At 53.7% G+C, this 18,101-nt stretch overlaps 1 protein-coding gene across 4 annotated transcripts; it reads left to right on the top strand.

Moving 5' to 3' along the window:
* Positions 1-925: 925 nt before the first annotated feature.
* Positions 926-16,227, top strand: LOC122365175 (serine/threonine-protein phosphatase 6 regulatory subunit 3-like). Of its 4 annotated transcripts, none has more exons than XR_006253697.1 (18): positions 926-1,046; positions 1,626-1,693; positions 2,038-2,117; positions 2,628-2,901; positions 3,358-3,528; positions 5,046-5,227; positions 5,967-6,363; positions 7,224-7,352; positions 7,604-7,689; positions 8,093-8,285; positions 8,643-8,729; positions 9,384-9,475; positions 9,926-10,338; positions 10,716-10,949; positions 11,229-11,388; positions 14,352-14,465; positions 14,942-15,401; positions 15,542-16,227. XR_006253697.1 is itself a non-coding variant. In XM_043336180.1 (17 exons), exons 2-17 carry the CDS (start codon positions 1,634-1,636, stop codon positions 15,003-15,005), a joined length of 2,736 nt encoding a protein of 911 aa, XP_043192115.1. In that variant the 5' UTR covers positions 926-1,046; positions 1,626-1,633; the 3' UTR covers positions 15,006-16,227. The 4 variants fall into 4 exon arrangements, 2 of the variants coding, with proteins under 2 accessions (XP_043192115.1, XP_043192106.1); XR_006253696.1 differs by having other exon boundaries at positions 9,366-9,475; XM_043336180.1 differs by having other exon boundaries at positions 14,942-16,227.
* The last annotated feature ends 1,874 nt before the right edge of the window (positions 16,228-18,101 follow it).

Raw genomic sequence — 18,101 nt, 5'->3', positions numbered from 1 at the left:
GGCGCGACACGGTGTTATGCATGGTGGGGCAGCGAGGCCTACGTCATTTGGGCATCGTCATCCTCAGTCTCCAAATTTTACGTGGAGGTACACTACCATATGTTGTACTCGTATTCATGAAAAATACATTTCTTTGTGTAGTTTTAGGTAATTATGGTGTAGTAATATTGGTTGTAATGCTTTGCAAGCAATGCACTGAAATGTTTGATGGACATCTACTCGGAAATGCACAGAATTTTGAAGTGAAGGTTTTCAGTGTTTTTGTTTTTGTTTTTATTAGCTACTGCGTGGACATACCTACCTGAGGAGAGCCTGCCCATTTTATCCAATGCTGCGCTTTGGGAACCGAAAATCGTAACCTTGTTCGACATTCCTACATATTTCAGCATTCGATGTGGACTTGAATTGCCTTGCTCATCCATTTCCCGAGAAAAGCGAAATATGAAAACAGATTGTGGAGATGTTGTGAAATTGGAAGCTGCCAGGGAGCCTCGGGTAACGCGTGGAGATGTAGAGGAGAGCGGAAAATTGGAATGCCCATTTCTTCCATGTCTGAATTGCCACGGAGGGTCGGACCTGGCGTGACTGCAGTAGCAGTGTCGTAAAGTGACTGCCGAATTGTATAACGATTATTGCTCTGCGATTTTTTTTCTCGTATTGCATACTCGACTCTATCGCCTTTGGCCAAAATACACTCATTTACTGAGTGCTTCAGCATGCGACGGTACGTTCATGAAATTGATGGCCTTGTACCTTTCAAAGTCTAATTTTGTTCATTTATAAACAGCCATTATAGCTAAACATTTTAGGGTTCACTTTGATTCATTGAAAATAATTTTCTGATTTTTGGCTGTCCTAATGAAAACAGGAGACTGAATTAGTCACTTTTTTGTTGGCACGTCTGCCTGCGCCATCTTAGATTTGACTCACGTGCGTCACATATGTCGAAATAAACTCGCTTTGTTCATTTTGTAAACTTCCATTCATTTATATACGGAGTTTATAACCGTGTCCGTCGTTTAGTACAAGATTTCTGTTGAATTTAGGTAAAGTTATGCTCTTATTTTGATTTATTTTTATTGATTTATATTTATTATTAATGTCAAACATGCATTGTAATTTTGAAGCTGATAAATGGTGATGTGTCTTAAACTTTAAATTCAAATAATTAGATTTCAGTCAAAGAATGAATGGGAAATTCATTGATTTAAAAGGGATGATGCTTAAAAATAAGATTAATAATTATTTTTCTGTTTGCATGTACATAGAAACTTTCAACTTCTCTCCCTGAATCATAATTGTAATGAGAATGGAGCAGACGTGATTCGGAAATGTGGGAATTTTTATAATATTTATGTCTGGTGTTATGTGCCTTAAATGGTTTTTTATAACTCCTGTTTAAACGGTCATTGTTTTTTACATTTGTTTGCAGTTTTGGTGACTATTGTTATTTGTAAGCTTTGATTACCCGTTGGTGCCTTTTGTTAACATCGGGTAAGCACTTCCATCAACTTCTAACAACTTTGCTAACCACTTCTATCAGTCAGCCTTAAGTGAGGACTGCTTATAATAGTTCTGTAATATCAGAATAGACACAATGATGTATGTAGGCATTCCTTTTTCAGATCGTACAATGTATTGGAAGTTTCATGCTGCGCCTTCAGCAAGAGTAGCTGAGCTCCTAAATAAAGAGGTGAGTGATACCAGGCTCTTCTGATTTATTTTTAGCATTATTTTTCAAATAGCTTTTTCCCTTTAGGCACTGCAATTATGATGGCTTGTACTGGCTGAGCTTTTCAAGTCTCTGTTCTTAGGTACCTAGCTATTGAGTTGTATGATAGCATAAACTCTCTCTCATACTCATTTTGTGGATGTTTTCATGGTTCATTGATATTTAGTTATGTTTGTGTCGTTGATTTAGTAGATGCCTTATTCGGGTGCATTATCTCTGGAGCTAAACACAATTGATGGTCAAAACTGCCCTGGATAATAATGATTTTGTATCATTTTTTATTGACCCCTCTTTCCTCATTTCAGGATGTCACATTAGAAGAATTGTTGGATGAAGAGGATATCATACAAGAATGCAAAGCTCAAAATAGCAATGTGATAGACTTGTGAGTATGATGCACATTGAAGCTGTGGTTTATGGGACAGTAAATGTGTTCATCTTCTTCACAAGCCTTGCTGAGCAGGACCTGTGTTCAGGGGAGGATGAATGTGACCTGGCTTGTGAGCTGAAGCCTGGTCCCAGTATGGTGCAACAGGTGGTGACCTGTGGCCTTTCTAACATCCATTGACACTAGTTGTGACCAGCGTCATGTTCCCAGGTCTATTGCAGCCAGTACTGACCTGCCATCTGTCCCCAAGTTGGGTGCAGCTGCAGGTGTCTTGTGATGTCCCCTATGATAATCTAATCTCTGTTCATCTGTATCGACAGCCTGGTGTAGATTTGGTAACCTGTTTGTCCCCTGGTGACCCCCAGTCTGGCACAGTCAAATGCTGAAAGACCTCTGACCTCTGATAACTGATGCTGATGCAACTCTGATTGCTGATGCTCTGATCTCACCTCTGATCTGAAATGCTGACATGACCTCTGATTACTGACCCATCCCCTGTGTCCCCAGTCTGGTGCAGCCCGAGGTGATGATGGCGCTCGTGTCTCACATGGTGACCGAGCCGGACCCGACCGGCGACGTGGCCTCCCAGTACCGCTACGCCAACATGGCCTCGGAGATCGTCACGTGCAACGTGCCGGCCATTATCGACCAGCTGGCTGGCGAGCGGCCGCTGCTGCGGCGGCTCTACAGCCTGCTGGAGTGTGAGCCGCCGCTGAACCCGCTGCTGGCCAGCTACTTCAGCCGCACGCTGGCGCTGCTCATCGTACGGCGGCCCGGCCAGGTCAGAAAGGGGGAGACGGACGGGTCAGACCGGGAACATTGCGCTGCTGATCGTACGGCGGCCCGGGCAGATTAGAACTAGGGGAGGGGCGGGTCAGACCGGGAACACGGCAGAACAGATCAGAGGGAGAAACAGAGGGATAAGTAAGAAACGGGGGCACGGCGCTGCACGTCAGACGTGGGGGGACGGACGGGTCAGGTCGGGAACACGGTGAGGCTAATCAGATGGGAGGACAGAAAGGACGGGTCAGGCCGGAAGGGCGGGGACTTTGCTTGAGAGCTGGTTTCTCATTTGGTTTACCTCCTGTTTGTTTTCACGCTTTGTTTATTAGGGGAGGAAATGCTGAAGACACTACTTTGGGCGCGTGATCACCCAATTATCCGAAATCCAGTTTACCGAAGAGGCGGATCCTCTGCTAAAACTTCTAACGCACCTCCGTTTTGCTCTCTTTTCCAGAGCTGGTACTCGTATCAATTCAACTGCCTCCAGGTGTTAGAATTTCTCAAGTCGATGGACACGTTCATTGACCTGGTGCTGCGCCACCTGGGCACGTCTGCAATCATGGACCTCACGTGCAATCTCATCTCGGGCATCGAGGCGCCAGAGTATCGCCAGAATGCGCTCAATGTGAGTATGGACGGTGGGCGTGGCATGGTGGATGGTGGGCGTGGTCTGCGACTGGTATGGTAGCCAGTGGGCGTGGCCTGGTGGATGGTGGGCGTGGTCTGTGACTGGTATGGTAGCCAGTGGGCGTGGCCTGGTGGACTGTGGGCGTGGTCTGTGACTGGTATGGTAGCCAGTGGGCGTGGCCTGGTGGACTGTGGGCGTGGTCTGTGACTGGTATGGTAGCCAGTGGGCGTGGCCTGGTGAACTGTGGGCGTGGTCTGCGACTACTTCCGGGTGGCTGAACAGGTAGGTGTGGTTCTATCAGGGCGGTAGACGTCATTAGCTGGGCGTGGTTTGGTGGCATTCAGGGTGGGCGTGGTCTGGTGGACGGTGGGCAATTGGGCATGGCCTGGTAACCTGTGAGCGTTTTGTGAGAGGCAGGGTGAGCGTGGCTAGGGGAAGGTGGACGTAGTTTGATGCCTTATGGGTGAGGTTTTGGTTGCGGTAGGCGTAACCTGCTCTGATGAAGGGTGTGGGCGGTGGGCGTGGCGTCATGTGGATTAGCTTGGTGGGTGGTGGTCGCTGACACCGCCCCCCCCCCCCCCCCCACCACCACCACCAAAGTCCGTCTTGGCCCGGGTCAGACAGTCTGGAGATATGCATTCCTGAGGGATTGATTTTGTCTGCCCTGAAAGGAGCTGTTCCCGTCTCCCGTGTATCGTGCCCCCCCCCCCCATCCTACCCGGTGGGCGTGTCTCCGTGAGTCTCCGCCGGTGCCGACGTATGGGGTCGGTCGGGTGTCCCCGCCGGCACGCGTCCACCGTTTATGGCCTCCCCTGTCGCGCCGTCGTAAAACCAGTGGCGTCGCGCCGGTGGGCGGGTGACGTCACCCGACCGGCGCCGGTCCACCGGGTGACGTCATCCAGTCGGCGCCGGCCCACCATATGACGTCACCCGATGTCCCTGAATCGCAATCGGGCCGTCGGCCACACGGCCCAGCCGGCTACCGGTGGTCAAAGGCGGCTCTCCTTCAGCTACTTGCTATTCAGTATACATACTGAACGTTTTGGCCTGGCTGTGCTGGCATCACGGCGCCACGCTTTCCGCAATCATAAACAGGTTGTTTGAATCGTTTGGACGTCATGTCGCGACAAAAAACTTGTTATGCTTTTTTCGACAGGATTGGTTGCCTTGATTATCTAGCCGTCAATTTTTCATCGTACGGCAACTGCTATCCTAACGGCCGTGACCCTGACGACTATGAGCCCAGCAGCCGTGACCTCAACCACCGTGACCTCTGTAACCGTGACCTCAACCACCGTGACCCGAGCAACCGTGACCCTAGCTAACGTGACCCCAGCAACCGTGATGCCAGCAACGGTAATCCCAGCAACCGTGACCTTAAATACCGTGACCCGATCAACCGTGACCCCAACCACCATGGCCCCAACCACCTTGACCTCTCCCCCCTCCCACCACCACCACCACCACCATCTGGCGACCCCGCGGTGACCTCTGTACCACCCGTGTGTCATCAGTGGCTCAACGACCAGCGGCTGGTGCAGCGGCTGGCCGAGCTGATGGCCGATGGAGAGCACCCCGACCGGCAGGCCAACGCCGGACAGGTCATCATGTCGGTGGTGAGCTGCGCGCGCCAGATGGCCCAGCAGCTCGGCCCCGGAGAGAAGGAGCCCAACCCGCTCGTCTCCACCATCGAAACGTGAGTGGAAAGCGTTTGAGAAGGGCGTGTGCCGGAACTTTGTTACGCTATGCCCCCGACCGACTGTGTGTGGTGCTAATTTTCGGCTGGCTAGTCGGTTGGCGCCTGTGTGTTTGGACTTCGCTCATGGGTACGATTATGGCACGGCCGACGTTTATGTTTGATGAGTTATTTAACAGGAGACTGGCACGTGCTGGGGTGTGGCGTGGAATCGTGTGTGCGTGGGAATTATCTTTATGGTTGGACTTGTTATGTTAACAATCGTAGTCTGCCAGTGTTGATATGGTCGACGGTAATGTTCGGTGGAAATACGTATGTGATGGAACTACACACACTCTCGCCCTTACAAACATTCAAAACCTGATTTCTTACGAACCTTTTACGAATTTTATCTTGGGAGTCTGGCTATTAAATTCCAGCCAAATGTGAAAGTGGAGTTGTTTGTGTCTGTGATTGTCGGTGGTCCGTATATTCTGGCTGTCTGTGTGTCCGTGCCTCATAGGACGGAGTTTCTATTGTCGGTGACGGTGTCCGTGTGTCTGACAGTGTGCTCCCCGGTAGGACGGAGTTTGTGCCGTCGGTGCTGGACGGCGTGCTGTCAGCTCCCTGTGTCTGTATGTGACGGATATCTATCTGTGTCTGTGTCTGACTGTGCGTCTCTGTGCCCCCGGTAGGACGGAGTTTGTGTCGTCGGTGACGGTGTCTGTGTCTGACTGTGTGTCTCTGTGCCCCCCTTTAGGACGGAGTTTGTGTCGTCGGTGCTGGACGGCGTGCTGGGCCCGGCGCGCACCGAGGCCGGCCTGGTGAACGCGTTCCTGGTGTTGCGGCTGCTGCTGGACACGGGCCGGCCCGGCGCGCCCTACGCCCAAAACGAGGCTGACGAGGAGGTGCCGCCGGAGGAGCCGGCCAGCGTGCAGGCCGTGGCGGACGCGCTGCTGCCGCGGCTGGCCGACTGTCACCGGCTGCTGCTGGAGCCGCCGCCGCGGCCCGCCGTGCCCACCACGTGCGGCCGCCTGGAGCCGCCGCTGGGCGCCACACGGCTGCAGGTGGCGCGTCTGACCACGGCGCTGCTGGCCGCCAACCGGCACCCGGTCAACTGCCGGCTGGCGCAGCTCGGCACCATCGACCTGCTCCTGGTGAGAGACTGCTGCTGGTCATACTGCTGGTGAGGGGACCCGCTGGTCAGAGCCTGGGAGCTGCTGCTGGTGGGATGACCTGCGGGGGGGATACCTGCTGCTGGTGGGAGCGGGACCAGTAAGAGCCTGCGCTAGGTGGGTGCGGTTCCCGTCCTTGGGCTCGCTGTGGTCGGTTTGTTTGCTGGAGTACGTCGTATGGGTACGTCGACACTGTTATAGTCACATGTGCCGTCCGCTCCGGCCGGCTGGCGTGGCGGATATAGCCCTGATAGCTGCTGCTGAGGGACTTTCCCGCCGAGGACATTCGACAGTCATACGGACTGTCGTTGGCTACTGATTCAGCACCAGATACCGGCTCTTATGCATCAGCTCTTACCCACCATATCACAGCGCATATCTAGCCGTTTAGCCGGGGTCCAGCCCAAGCGGGAACGGTGCGCCTACGATCAGACCCATGTACGAAGTTGTAGCTGGGGGACGAGTCACGAGTGCGTTAGAACTCATTGCGTTCGTATTTGGATCGGTCGCACAGCCCCTAAGACCCTTACGTTCATGTGTATAGATTCCCGTGGTGCGTCCGACTGACAGTCCAGTTGGGTCCGGTATGATCCGGTACAATCTGACACCAATGGTGACAGGACGTCCGTGTTCCGTCCCTCCCGTGGATATGTTTAGACATGTGATTTATCGTAACTTCGCGGGCCACACGTGCTTTGGTGCGAGCGTACTGAAATTTGGTATAGCGACGGCTACCACTGCTGCGTGCTAACCAGGGACGTTTGTTGTATTTGCGTTGTTGAATGTTCACCTTATTTCATGTCTTTGTAATCACGTGCTTACTATTCTCGGATCGGTTTCAGGACCTGTTCTTCCAGTACACGCTAAACAACTTCCTTCACTCGCAAGTAGAGCAAAGTATCGCGCTCATCCTAGAGGCTGAGCCACAGGAAAGTGAAGAAGGCAAGAGTTGCCACCCACTTCTAGTACATGTAAGTAGGCATCGAGGCAGTGAATATTTAGCACCAGTACCGAATGTGATTTGACGATGAAACTACTGAGTTTAGCCATCCCTGTGCATTCTGTTAATCCCGAAATAAATCCCTTGTGCAGTTTCGTTTATATTCACACATATGTCCCCTCTGGGACATGACAATTCGCTTGAGTAGGTGCCTATCCGGGCGGGCGACGGTGCCACTGTGTTGATTCGGCCAACCCTAATGATTGTTCCGTTGTGTTTCAGATTTTCACAAAGACAAAGCTAGTGCAGAGGATACTTCAGGGCATGGAGGAGCCTCAGACAAACGGCGAATCGTCCGAACAAAAACGGTATGTAATTAGCGCTCTTGTTGACACTCGTTTTTGGTAATTGTACTCATTTTGCATGGACCATCGGAAACACTTCAAAGGTAATTGTGTTACGAGAAAACCCAAAGATGTCACTTTGCCAACCTACATCTGTTTCAATGTCAGTGTCTACTGACTTCGTATTGATAAGTTACAAGATAGGAGGATGCAGACTGTGTTGCGATGCATATTTGCTTATAAGTAACTGCAAAACGTAGTTGGATCATTCGTTGTCAGTCCTACCTACCTCTTACGCATCTAATGTCGCGATGTCCTCGGGTACGCTCGCGTCTTCTCCCACTGTCTTCTTCGTCCGAAGATCTCGCCGCCCCACATCCCTGTCTGCCGCCTGTAACCGTCCCCCCCTCCCCCCCCCCCCCGACAGGCGGTGTTTCCGCTCATCGCGCGCGTACTGCGGCCACCTGGTGAATATGGCCAACAAGGTGTGCTCGGCGGCCGAGGAGGGGCCCAACGTGCAGCTGGTGCGCGAGCAGCTGGACGCCCTGCCCGACGACATACGAGCCAGCTGGCAGGCCTTCAAGGAGGCCAAGCTGCACAGGATCAATGAACAGAACAAGGTATGATGGAAGCACTGGGCCAGATGGGACCCACTGGGAGGGAGGGGAAGGGGCGATGGGCTGTGTTGCAAAATTATGAAGATTGCCCGAAAATGTGTGTGTGGGCATGATAAAGACATTCTGATTAATGGGAAAGACGTTAAGTTTTGATATGTTCAGAGAGGGCACGTCAGCTGCTCACCGTTGTTATATTTCAGTTAATAGTGACAAGGTGAGTATTTCCCGATGGTTGCGGTGCTGCCATGTTGTGTATGAATATTCCTTATTACTATTGCTAGGTTGTTATTGTCGAGTCGTGTTCCATGTGCTGCCGAGCGGTTTAACTGATGACGTCTGTCTGTCTGTGTGTGCCGCCAGCCGGTGTTGCCGGAGACCAAGCAGGAGACTGCCAGCGAGTCCGACTACCGACAGGTGACCGAGGCTCAGCAGGCCACCATCCTCAGGGTGAGTGATTCGCCTCGGCCCTGCCTGGCATGGCATCCCCTCAGACACCGAACTGTGCCTCGATCCAGCCTACCACAACACTCACCGATGTCGAGTAGTGCCCGTCCCCACCCACCTAAAGACCCTCTCAAACACGGGAACCCAGCACACGTCCGGTCTTGCTCCTCTTCACTAATAATCCTGACGTGTGCACTGTGCGCTGTCTACTGTTCGAACACACGCACCTGTGGGCTCACTCGGGAACACTTGCAGTTATTCGTTATCACTCTCGACGAGTCACAACTCATCGATCGTACGAAGTAGTTTGGATTCTTTCGGATGATTAGCGTGTGTATTTTTTTGTTTAAGGATGCTGTTTTGGTAGCGTTGGCACGGGAGAAGGGAGACAAAGTAGAAGTTTTGTGTTACAAGGGAGGGCTAGAGTAGCCAGTGTGTGTCCTAGGGAATAGTACAGAGTAGATGTTTTAGGTCATAGGAAGGGGTAGAGTGGCCGGTGTGCGTTAGGCGAGGTGGCGTCGCTGTTCGGCGGGCTGTTTTGTACAGCGGCGCCGCCCGGCCGTGTTTATGTGAGGTGTAGGTGGCGGCGCTGTTGGCTGGGCTGTTTTGTACAGCGGCGCCGCCCGGCCGTGGTTTCAGACGTTCCACAACTTCCAGCTGCTGCACGCGAGTACGGCCGGCGCCGACGGGCAGGGCGCCGACGACCTGGGCGACGACGACGGCTACAACGACATCGGAGACGGCCTCAGGTGGGTGTGAGCACGGTCATCGGGTGAGGGGACGGCCTCAGGTGGGTGGGAGCGGTATTGGGGCGAGGGGACTGGGCAGGTTTGTGGAGAATAAGTCGTGGCAGCTGAAGGAAAAGACGAGACTCTATGCCAGTGAGTAGAGAATCGTTTGGTTATTGAAGTACAGAACGTGGGGCTAGGAATGACTGCTGACATTCGGATTAGTGGGGCTGGGGATAAGTCAGTGGGAGGAAAGTCGTCAGATAAATGGGGCACATGATATCAGGGGCAGGGCAGTCGGACGCTAGGTTTTTGGCTTCCAATCGTATCTACATTCGACACAGGCTATTTTCCTCTCAATTCGCTGTTCTTCTCTCCGCGACATTACTACCTTCATGCATGCATGCATGCATGCATGGCCGTTGTGGGCGACTACCGATCACTCACTCCCCGTCTTCCGCCGTCCCTCAGCGCGTCGCCGGACGAGGTGACTCCAGTCGGCCTGCTGTCTCTGGACGCCGGCGGCGACGGCCGGCCGTCGGCGGTCGACCTGTTCGCGGCCGCCAGCGAGGCGGACCCGTGGCCGGCGCGGCGCACGGCCAGCCTGGAGCCATGCCACAGCAGCTCGGATGAGGACGACGAGTCGGACGAGGGCGGCGCAGGCGACGACAGCGCGCCGGCGCATATCTCCATGGAGGTAGACACGAGCGACCCGTGGGCCGCCGCTACTGCTACCGACTCACCGCAGGTGGCCATGGAGACCAATATGTGGGAGGAGGCGCCCCCGGCAGCGGCGCCGGCCGCCGGAGACGCGGCGGAGACCGCACAGTGGCCTGCCTTCCAGTCGCAGTCCGACGCGGTCACGGCAGCGCCGCAGAGCACAGGTGAGCTGCGGACGGAAATGAATGTCGACATCGACACCAACTGAGGTTCTGTCTACTACCTGATGGTGTCTTATGCCGCTTAGCATAGTGTACGCAATAACCTACCGGTCTGAACGGTATTGCCATCGTTTGCCTGACTCATGCGATGTTTGTGACTGTACTGCACTCAGTTGTAGGACTTACGATTGCTTTGTGACAATTCTCGACGGTTCATTGAATTTTTAATTTTAGTTCAACTCCGTCATGCCGGTCATATTTCCCGACTATCTACCCTGAGAGCCGTGTCCCCATATTACGTCTTTTTATTGCCACTGTCGAGCCAATATACTATCATGTGTCCGTGATCATGCAGGGACCATGACCCACCACTCCCACAGAATCCTCGGCCGGTACCGGCTCGACCACCGAGCAGCCTTCAGCGTTCCACGCGAACTTCGAGGCGGCGTTCTCAAACACGTGCGCCGTCCAGGAGGATGGCCAGGTGTCGTCGGACGCGCCGGCACCGCCCGGCCGGCCCGAGTCACTGCAGCTCAGCGCAGGCGCCGGCTCCATGGAGGTGCAGCCCGAGCTGCTGGTGGCGGAGCCGGTGACGCCGCCGGCCGACCGGCCAGGTCAGTCACAAGCCACTTGACTATGACTGCACGGAATATCTAGTCTACGACATCGTAGTGTCGTAGACTATATATTCCGTGATGACTGGGAGGACTGAGGGGCTTATGAGTAGCTGAGACGGTGCCCGCTTATCAATGTGCGCTACATTAAATTCTCTTATTTTGATGCGGGATCTGAAAAACTTGAGCTAGAGTTAGGTAGTTCCATAAAGACGCGTCTTACGTTTTAAATTGTTTTTGACTCGGCCTTAACGTTATTTGTTTCGTTGTCCTCTGCAGAGTCTCCGCACGAGCTGAACTCGACGGGAGGCGACTTCACTCCGCTCTTCCACGAGTCTTCCGTGACGGCGGAGTCCGCGGCGGCGACGTCCGAGGCGGGGGACGGTAGCGGGGAGTCGCCGCTCTCCGAACCGACGGAGCAGCTGGCCGACAACTACAGGTGAGACAGACTCACAGTCGCGCAGTCGATTACAGGAGCTCCTCATCGGCAGCAAGGTATTCGAGTTTTTAGAGTTCAAATACCGCCTCGGTGTTAGAGATCCTTCATTACGGAGCGAGCGAAGCGAGCGAAGTCTTTCCTTAGATTAACGGAAATTTCTGAGTATGAGCGGCCGGCCGGCCGGCCGGCCGTGGTCACGCTTCTGCGACGCTTATATCTCAGCAACCACTTGACCGATTTACACGCGGTAATTTTTGTAGGGTAGCTTCATTCCTTCTACCAAGTATTGGACTATTCCCGATGCATGTAGGTGACCCCTTATGCACGTGCCACGTGCAAAACGAAGAGGTGTCACTTTTGTAATTGTTGCAATATCTTGGTAACTACTTGGCCGATTGCGCTGAAAGTTGGCATGTAGGTAGGCACCCACTAGGCAATGCATATCCATGTGCCAGAGTTGGGGTGCTGCTGCACGTGCGCACGTGCAGGGGTCGATTCCAGATCTCGAGAACGGCTGGACCGATGGCGCTCAAATTTGGCACATGGTTAGGGGACCGGTTAGTAGGGTGCCGTGCAAAAGTCAGTTGGGACCCATTTTGCACGTGCGCACGTGCAGGGTGCCGCTTCTAGATCTCGAGAACGGCTGGGCCGATTGTGCTCAAATTTGGCACATCGCTAGATACCGGTTAGTTGGGTGCTGTGCACAAGTCAGCTGGAGGTACCCCCTCGAAATTTCGCACGTGCAAGGCTCACCCTCTCGCTCGCTCCGTTAGTCGCCCCAAAAGGCGTTATACTGGTGGTTAGCTATTCTGATTTCAGTCGAGCGGTTAATAGATTCAGTTGTTAGTCAACTGCCCTGCCTGAAAGCTACCTGGTGTACGAGCCCCATCGCACAGTCTTAAGGCTATTTGGGCCTGCTTGTATGTATTTATCTCCCATAGATGGTGACCTGTTATGACGAGAATGTACAGTAGAATCCGCTTAATAAATCCACGGATAATAAATTCAGTCGCTCATTGTGGCCGCTTGAGCTGTTCCCGGATTTTCCCCATAGATGCCTATAGTTAAATCCGCTTAATAATTCCACGTACTCCGCGTAATAAAGCCACTTAAGAGTTCCGAAGTCCGCAATAACGTCTCCCCATTCGAAATGTTGCATCCAACCCGCTCCTAAAAAAAAAACGCGCTGGAGCAGTGATCTGCTGCAGTTGGAGTTCTAAAAACAGAAGGGGTTCAGGGCTAGCAAGAGCGCAATTAACATGCACTTCAAAGAAAATATGTTCCCTCAAAGCAGGCACGCTCGACTGTTTCGCTGGCATTGCAGGCATGACGGGGAGTGATCGTGGATGGATATGTTGACTTACGTGCTGTGACGGCTTTGCTGAGTGTGCGCTGGTCAATTTCAGGGGGACATGCCCCCGCACTACGGTCACTACAGTCGCAGGTTCGGGGGCATGTCCAACTCTAAAACCTGGGCCCTGTTTCACCGGTGATAGCAGCAAGCTGCTATCACGTTTCGCGAGCTGACGTCATGTCGTGACGCCATACTGTTGTCGTAATGGGTAGTTCCGGCGCACGATTGCCGCGACCTTGGCGGCGGCATTAAGTGACGTATGAGCCTAAAAGTAAGAGTTTACGCAGTCATGATAGTATATATATATTTTTGGTATATATTTTTTCAATATGATGTATTTAAAAGAAGTTGGGTTTAGGAAAAATTTGGACATTAACTTCGAACATTTAGCTGATGACGTAAAACAATATTGCGGCAATCGTGCGCCAGAATTGCCCCTTACGTCAGCAGTATGACGTCATCACATTACGTCAGCTCGCGCAATTTGATAGTGGCGTGCTGCTATCACCGGTGAAACAGGGCCCAGCTTTTATACATAAGGCTGCATTACTAAAGTCAAGTTTTGGGGTTCCGGACCCCTTGACCCCACCAGTGACAGAGACTAGTCTGCTCACTTTCATGATTGTAATAAGCAAGGCAATGAGGAATGTAAGCCAATACGCTTGCATTGCAGGGAAACGGAACGTGCAGCTGCGATACAGGCTTGTTTAATGAAAATAACTGACTCCGGTTAATAAAGCCACCGCTTAATAAGTCCAAAACACCTTGTCACCAAGGTGGATAAGCGGATTCCACTGTACTTCCGGCAAGAACCCCTTGCAGAGTAATTTGTAGGTCGGTGTCGCTCTGCCGTATATGAAGTTTAAGCATATCGAGTCGAGCCCTCCCGGCTGGCAGTGCTACCCGCCCACCTTCCGACACATTTCTGTACAGTGTCCGTCACAGCTGGTCTGCGAACTAAATGAACATCGTTACATAACACCACCATGACGACTATTTAAGGCTAGACCTGAACTGGACACTTTCCGTCCCCGACTGGCGGCGTCCGTAAGGTTTTAGCTCGTCACTACGTCCCTGGTACCACGTTATGGCGCCATCGGATACGTGTTTCCAGGCTGTAAACCACACGACACTGCGCGACGGTGACCTTTGCGTTCTGTGAGTCCAAATCACGACCGTTGTAACTGACGACTGCCGTGTCCGCCACCGGGCGGGGCAGCTGTGTTCGGTGGCAGGAGTAGGCTGGAGCGGCATTTTGATTTCACAGTCACCCGCAGCCCTGACAAACTTTTTGACTACGTGATTAGCTGTCACCCTTGACCTGACCTTATAATCTGATCTGACTTGTAATCTGATCTGACTAGGGATCACTCATATGGCATATTATGACGTGACATATGTTATGATCTGCTGGTAGTTTACTTGTCTCAACACTTTTATGTTCACCCATCTGTGATTTCCCGGCCTGACCTGATTTGCGACTCCCGTATTTATTCTGAGTTGTGACTTGGGACTCTGTTGCCTGCCTTGTAACCTGTGACCCTCCACCTGATTGCTGACATCTGACCTCTCCGTCTGATTTCTGACCTCTGACCTGACCTCCCGGCAGCTTCCTGACGTCGCAGGGTCTGATGAACGGCTCTGCGTCCGAGGGCGAGGAGGGCGGAGAGCCGGAGCCGACTGCCGAGCTAGCCGCCGCCAGCCGGACCGCCGACCTGCCCAGGTATGTAGTGCGATCTGGAGAGACAGGCAGACAACCAGACGCATAGCTGGGGAGAGAGGCAGGACATTCTCTTGATGAGAAAGATCAGTTGTTAGCAAAGACAAATGCATTCATTATCTCTGCGTTTTTAGATAACTTATAAGTCATCTAATATAAGTCATCTAATCAAATCTATACCTATTTTATCGTGTGGCCTTGGGGATACATTCTCGATCCTTGACTGGGTGAGCGTCTTTCTTACGACCCGTGCCATGACGTTTCACCTGTGGGTGGTGCTGCCATCTGTGTTCAGGTCAGTCACGACATTGCCAGAGCTCTTCCTGTGATGTCTGACCTCCGTTTGTCGCTATATGTCTGATCTCTGTTTCTCGCTGTATCTGACCTCAGTTTCTATATATGTCTGACCTTTGTTTCTCGCTGTATCTAACCGGCCGTTCTCACTGTGTCTAACCGCCCGTTCTCGCTTTATCCGACAGCCCGTCGAAGGTGGCGGCCGCGGAGCCGGCGGCGCCGCAGTCGGAGCCGCACGTACCGGCCTGAGCGGCTTCCGGAGCAGCGCGGGCCACCCACAGAGAGCGTGAGAGCGGGCTCATCAGTCGGCCACTAGCACAGCAATACACACACTGACAGATATACGGGGCGCAGCTGCCGCCTCCGCCGCCTCCGCCGTCGAGCCGAGCCGAGACGAGACGAGACGAACCGATTGCGAGAGTGACTGACCGGGTGATTGGGCGTGTGAGTGTGAGTGTGAGAGGGCGAGAGCCAGCGAGCTGTGAGATTGAGAAAGAGAGCTGTCCAACTACGCTGTGATACGCCGCGCTCCCGTCGCAGAGGCCGCCGGGTAGCGCCAGTCCCGCGCACAGACACACAAACAGACATACCTACACACAAACACACACACACACACACACAGGTACACCCACGGAGACATGACAGGCGGCCGGCGCCCCCGGCCGGCGCCCCCGGCCGCGCGCGCCCGTCCCGGCCGCCGCCGTCACTCCCACCCGACTCTGTATAAAGTGTAGTTTTAACGCCTGACAATGGTGCCAGCGAGGCGCAGCGGGGAGTGGGCGCGCGCGGCCGGCGCCGCGCCGCCTCGGCTACAATCATGTCGCATAATTGAGCCGGGCCGGCCGAGTGACGCGCGCCCCCCGGCAACAGTTTTAACCGGTTTTCGTTTGTGTGCGGACGGCGGTGACGGCGCCGCCGACACAGTCTGAACATTCCAGGAGGGTGCGGGTAGCGCCGGCCGGTGCGCCGGCCGCCCGACCTGACCTGACCTGACCCCGCCCCGGCGGCTCGCGACTCGACCTGAAGTGACCTCACGTCCGGCCGCGGCCGCCGCCGCCGCGCCGCGCCGCGCCGCTGATGATGTGTCGCTCGCCACCCCATGAGAACTCCACTTGCCACTCTCTGTATGCATTTTACTGGGTATCGCGGGTCCAACGCTTGGCGCTGGGAAGCGACGCGGGCAGTGGTCCCGGCGAGCAGCGTGCCTTTTGCCTGCCCCCGACTCTGACAGCGCTTGCCTTCCCCTTCCTCCCCGTCCCGTCCTGACCCCTCCCTCCCCTGTCTGTCCGTCTCTCGTCTATCCAACTCACCTGAGCCGCTGGCCAGGCCCGCCGCCGCCGCCGCCCGTGCGCTGAGCGGGGCGGCTCGGGCGGCACGGCGGGCCTGTCGGGCGGACAGCTCCCATTGGATGAAGCGGGTGGAAGCTGCTGAAAATGTACCTTGTACAAATGTTAATATATTGTAGCCAGTGGATCGGCGTGTGGAATTGAGGTGCGGCCGGTGTTACGGGGCGGGGGGGGGGGGGCTCTACCGGATATGGGTGTGAAGGGGAGGACAGAGATGGGAGGCGGGGGAATGTGCTGAAATGCCGGGGACAGTGGGGAAGGACAAGTGCGGGGAACGAAGCAAATAGTCAAGGTAGAGGGCACTGGGGAAGGGCCAAGGATTCTGACTTGCTGTCTGTCGTGCTTACAGGTCATTGGGTGCTAATAGATGAACATGTTGACTCGCCGTTAGCAAATAATTCCACCCAGCGGCACTAATAAGTCACGCTATTTGAATTCTATTAGCTGTGTGTGTTGTCATCACGAGAACGCTACCACAACAAAGCAGGTCGACAACACTTAATTCAGCTCCTTCGAGCGAAATATGTGGCCCGAGCTATTCTCGTCCATTTGGAGTTACACGGTAACTCCCCACGCTGAGTCTGACCTCGGACAATAATTCTTTCCCAGTCGCCTCCCTCTTCCCTCCCTCCCCCCCCCCCCGGAACAGCAGCGGGTCCGGCCTGTCCACAGTCCTCAACACCGACCTACACCGCTCTCTGTGCCGTGACCGCGGTGACAAACTTGTGCCTTTGAGTGGGGCCGCGGCGAGGGCAGCGGCGGACCAACTTTGTGCGTTATCGACTGTCGGAGCTGTCGACACGGGCGGGGGCGGCCGGGCGGTTAGTGGAGCCGCAACTTGGCCACATAAACTGGGCTGTGCCGCGGTTCCGCGGGCCTCAGTCGCTCGGAATTAGACTGAATGGGCGCGTGAACGGGCCGACGTGTCAGCGGGCGGCGGGAGGGAGGTATGTGGGGGGGGGGGGTCGGCATGGAGAAATGGCGGAGGACGAGACGGCTACGGGGCGGAAGGTGTCACCGATGCCAATGACCAAACGATGCATTGATCTTGTCTTGGTTCGCCTGATGCTGAATATCGATAAAATAGTAACGGAATAGCCATAAGATGGTATGAAGTTGAGTCATCCCGTCAGCAATACGGATTCATATGTCACACTCACGACCTGTGTTTCTTGTTCAATAGCGAATGTATTCGGTTTCTGTTATTTCCAGGAATCATTATGACCTTCTTCGTCGCTCTTTTTGTCGTGTTTGGTCTGTGTGTGGTTTTGCTCTATACCTCGGTGCGGTTCGTTATTTTATATTTATAGAGACTGTTGACCCTTGCATGGAATAAGAAAGGCGAGCTAGGTCGGTCACTGGGCTGGCCAGATATGCCAGTATACGCGGCAATGGTTCCTGGCCTGTGCTGCGACATGAGATAATTCACTGCTCGCTGGCCGTATGGCATCAGCCACTTATACGGTACTGTGACTTACACTGGCATTAAAGTGTGCCAGCCGTCAAATCAGAACCTACCGGGTCGGTCACATTGCCGATGACAGAATGGATGGAGGGTACATGTGCGTCAGTTTAGATGCACGTTTGCCCTATCTCTCTGATAACAGCACTGTGTCAACTGTCAGGTTAGCTTCAGCTATGGTAATCACCCGATGCCTGCTGGGGCTGCTGGTGTGGACAGCGCCCGTTTTGTTTCCTCATGTAACGAGTAACGACTACTGTTTTGTCAGATAACTACTCAGGGCTCCCAGAGAGGTGCTTTGATACATCACCCTGGTTTATAGACTTCTGGCACTTCTGTTCGAATGGGTATTGACACGGGCATTGACAGCTTATATCTGAAACCCGTGCGGGGCCTCGTTTTCCGGAGCACATTTCTACAAGTCGGCGTCTCCGAAAAGCCAGCCGATCCTGATTACAAGGAACTGCGCTTATTAGATATGTGTTCGAAATCCCAACTCGGCATTAATGGCGGAAATATATAAGGGAAGTATTAGGG

This window comes from Amphibalanus amphitrite, unplaced genomic scaffold (genome assembly GCF_019059575.1).
Source record: "Amphibalanus amphitrite isolate SeventyFive unplaced genomic scaffold, NRLGWU_Aamphi_draft 000028F_arrow, whole genome shotgun sequence".
Lineage (NCBI taxonomy): Eukaryota > Metazoa > Arthropoda > Thecostraca > Balanomorpha > Balanidae > Amphibalanus > Amphibalanus amphitrite.
This window is presented reverse-complemented; position numbering and strand designations above follow the sequence as displayed.

Coding starts and splice junctions, on each gene's coding strand:
- LOC122365175 (XM_043336171.1), top strand. CDS start 1,634: ATGTATTGGAAGTTTCATGCTGCGCCTTCAGCAAGAGTAGCTGAGCTC. Junction 6,364..7,223: donor GCACCATCGACCTGCTCCTG/GTGAGAGACTGC, acceptor GATCGGTTTCAG/GACCTGTTCTTCCAGTACAC. Junction 14,466..14,941: donor CGGACCGCCGACCTGCCCAG/GTATGTAGTGCG, acceptor TTTATCCGACAG/CCCGTCGAAGGTGGCGGCCG.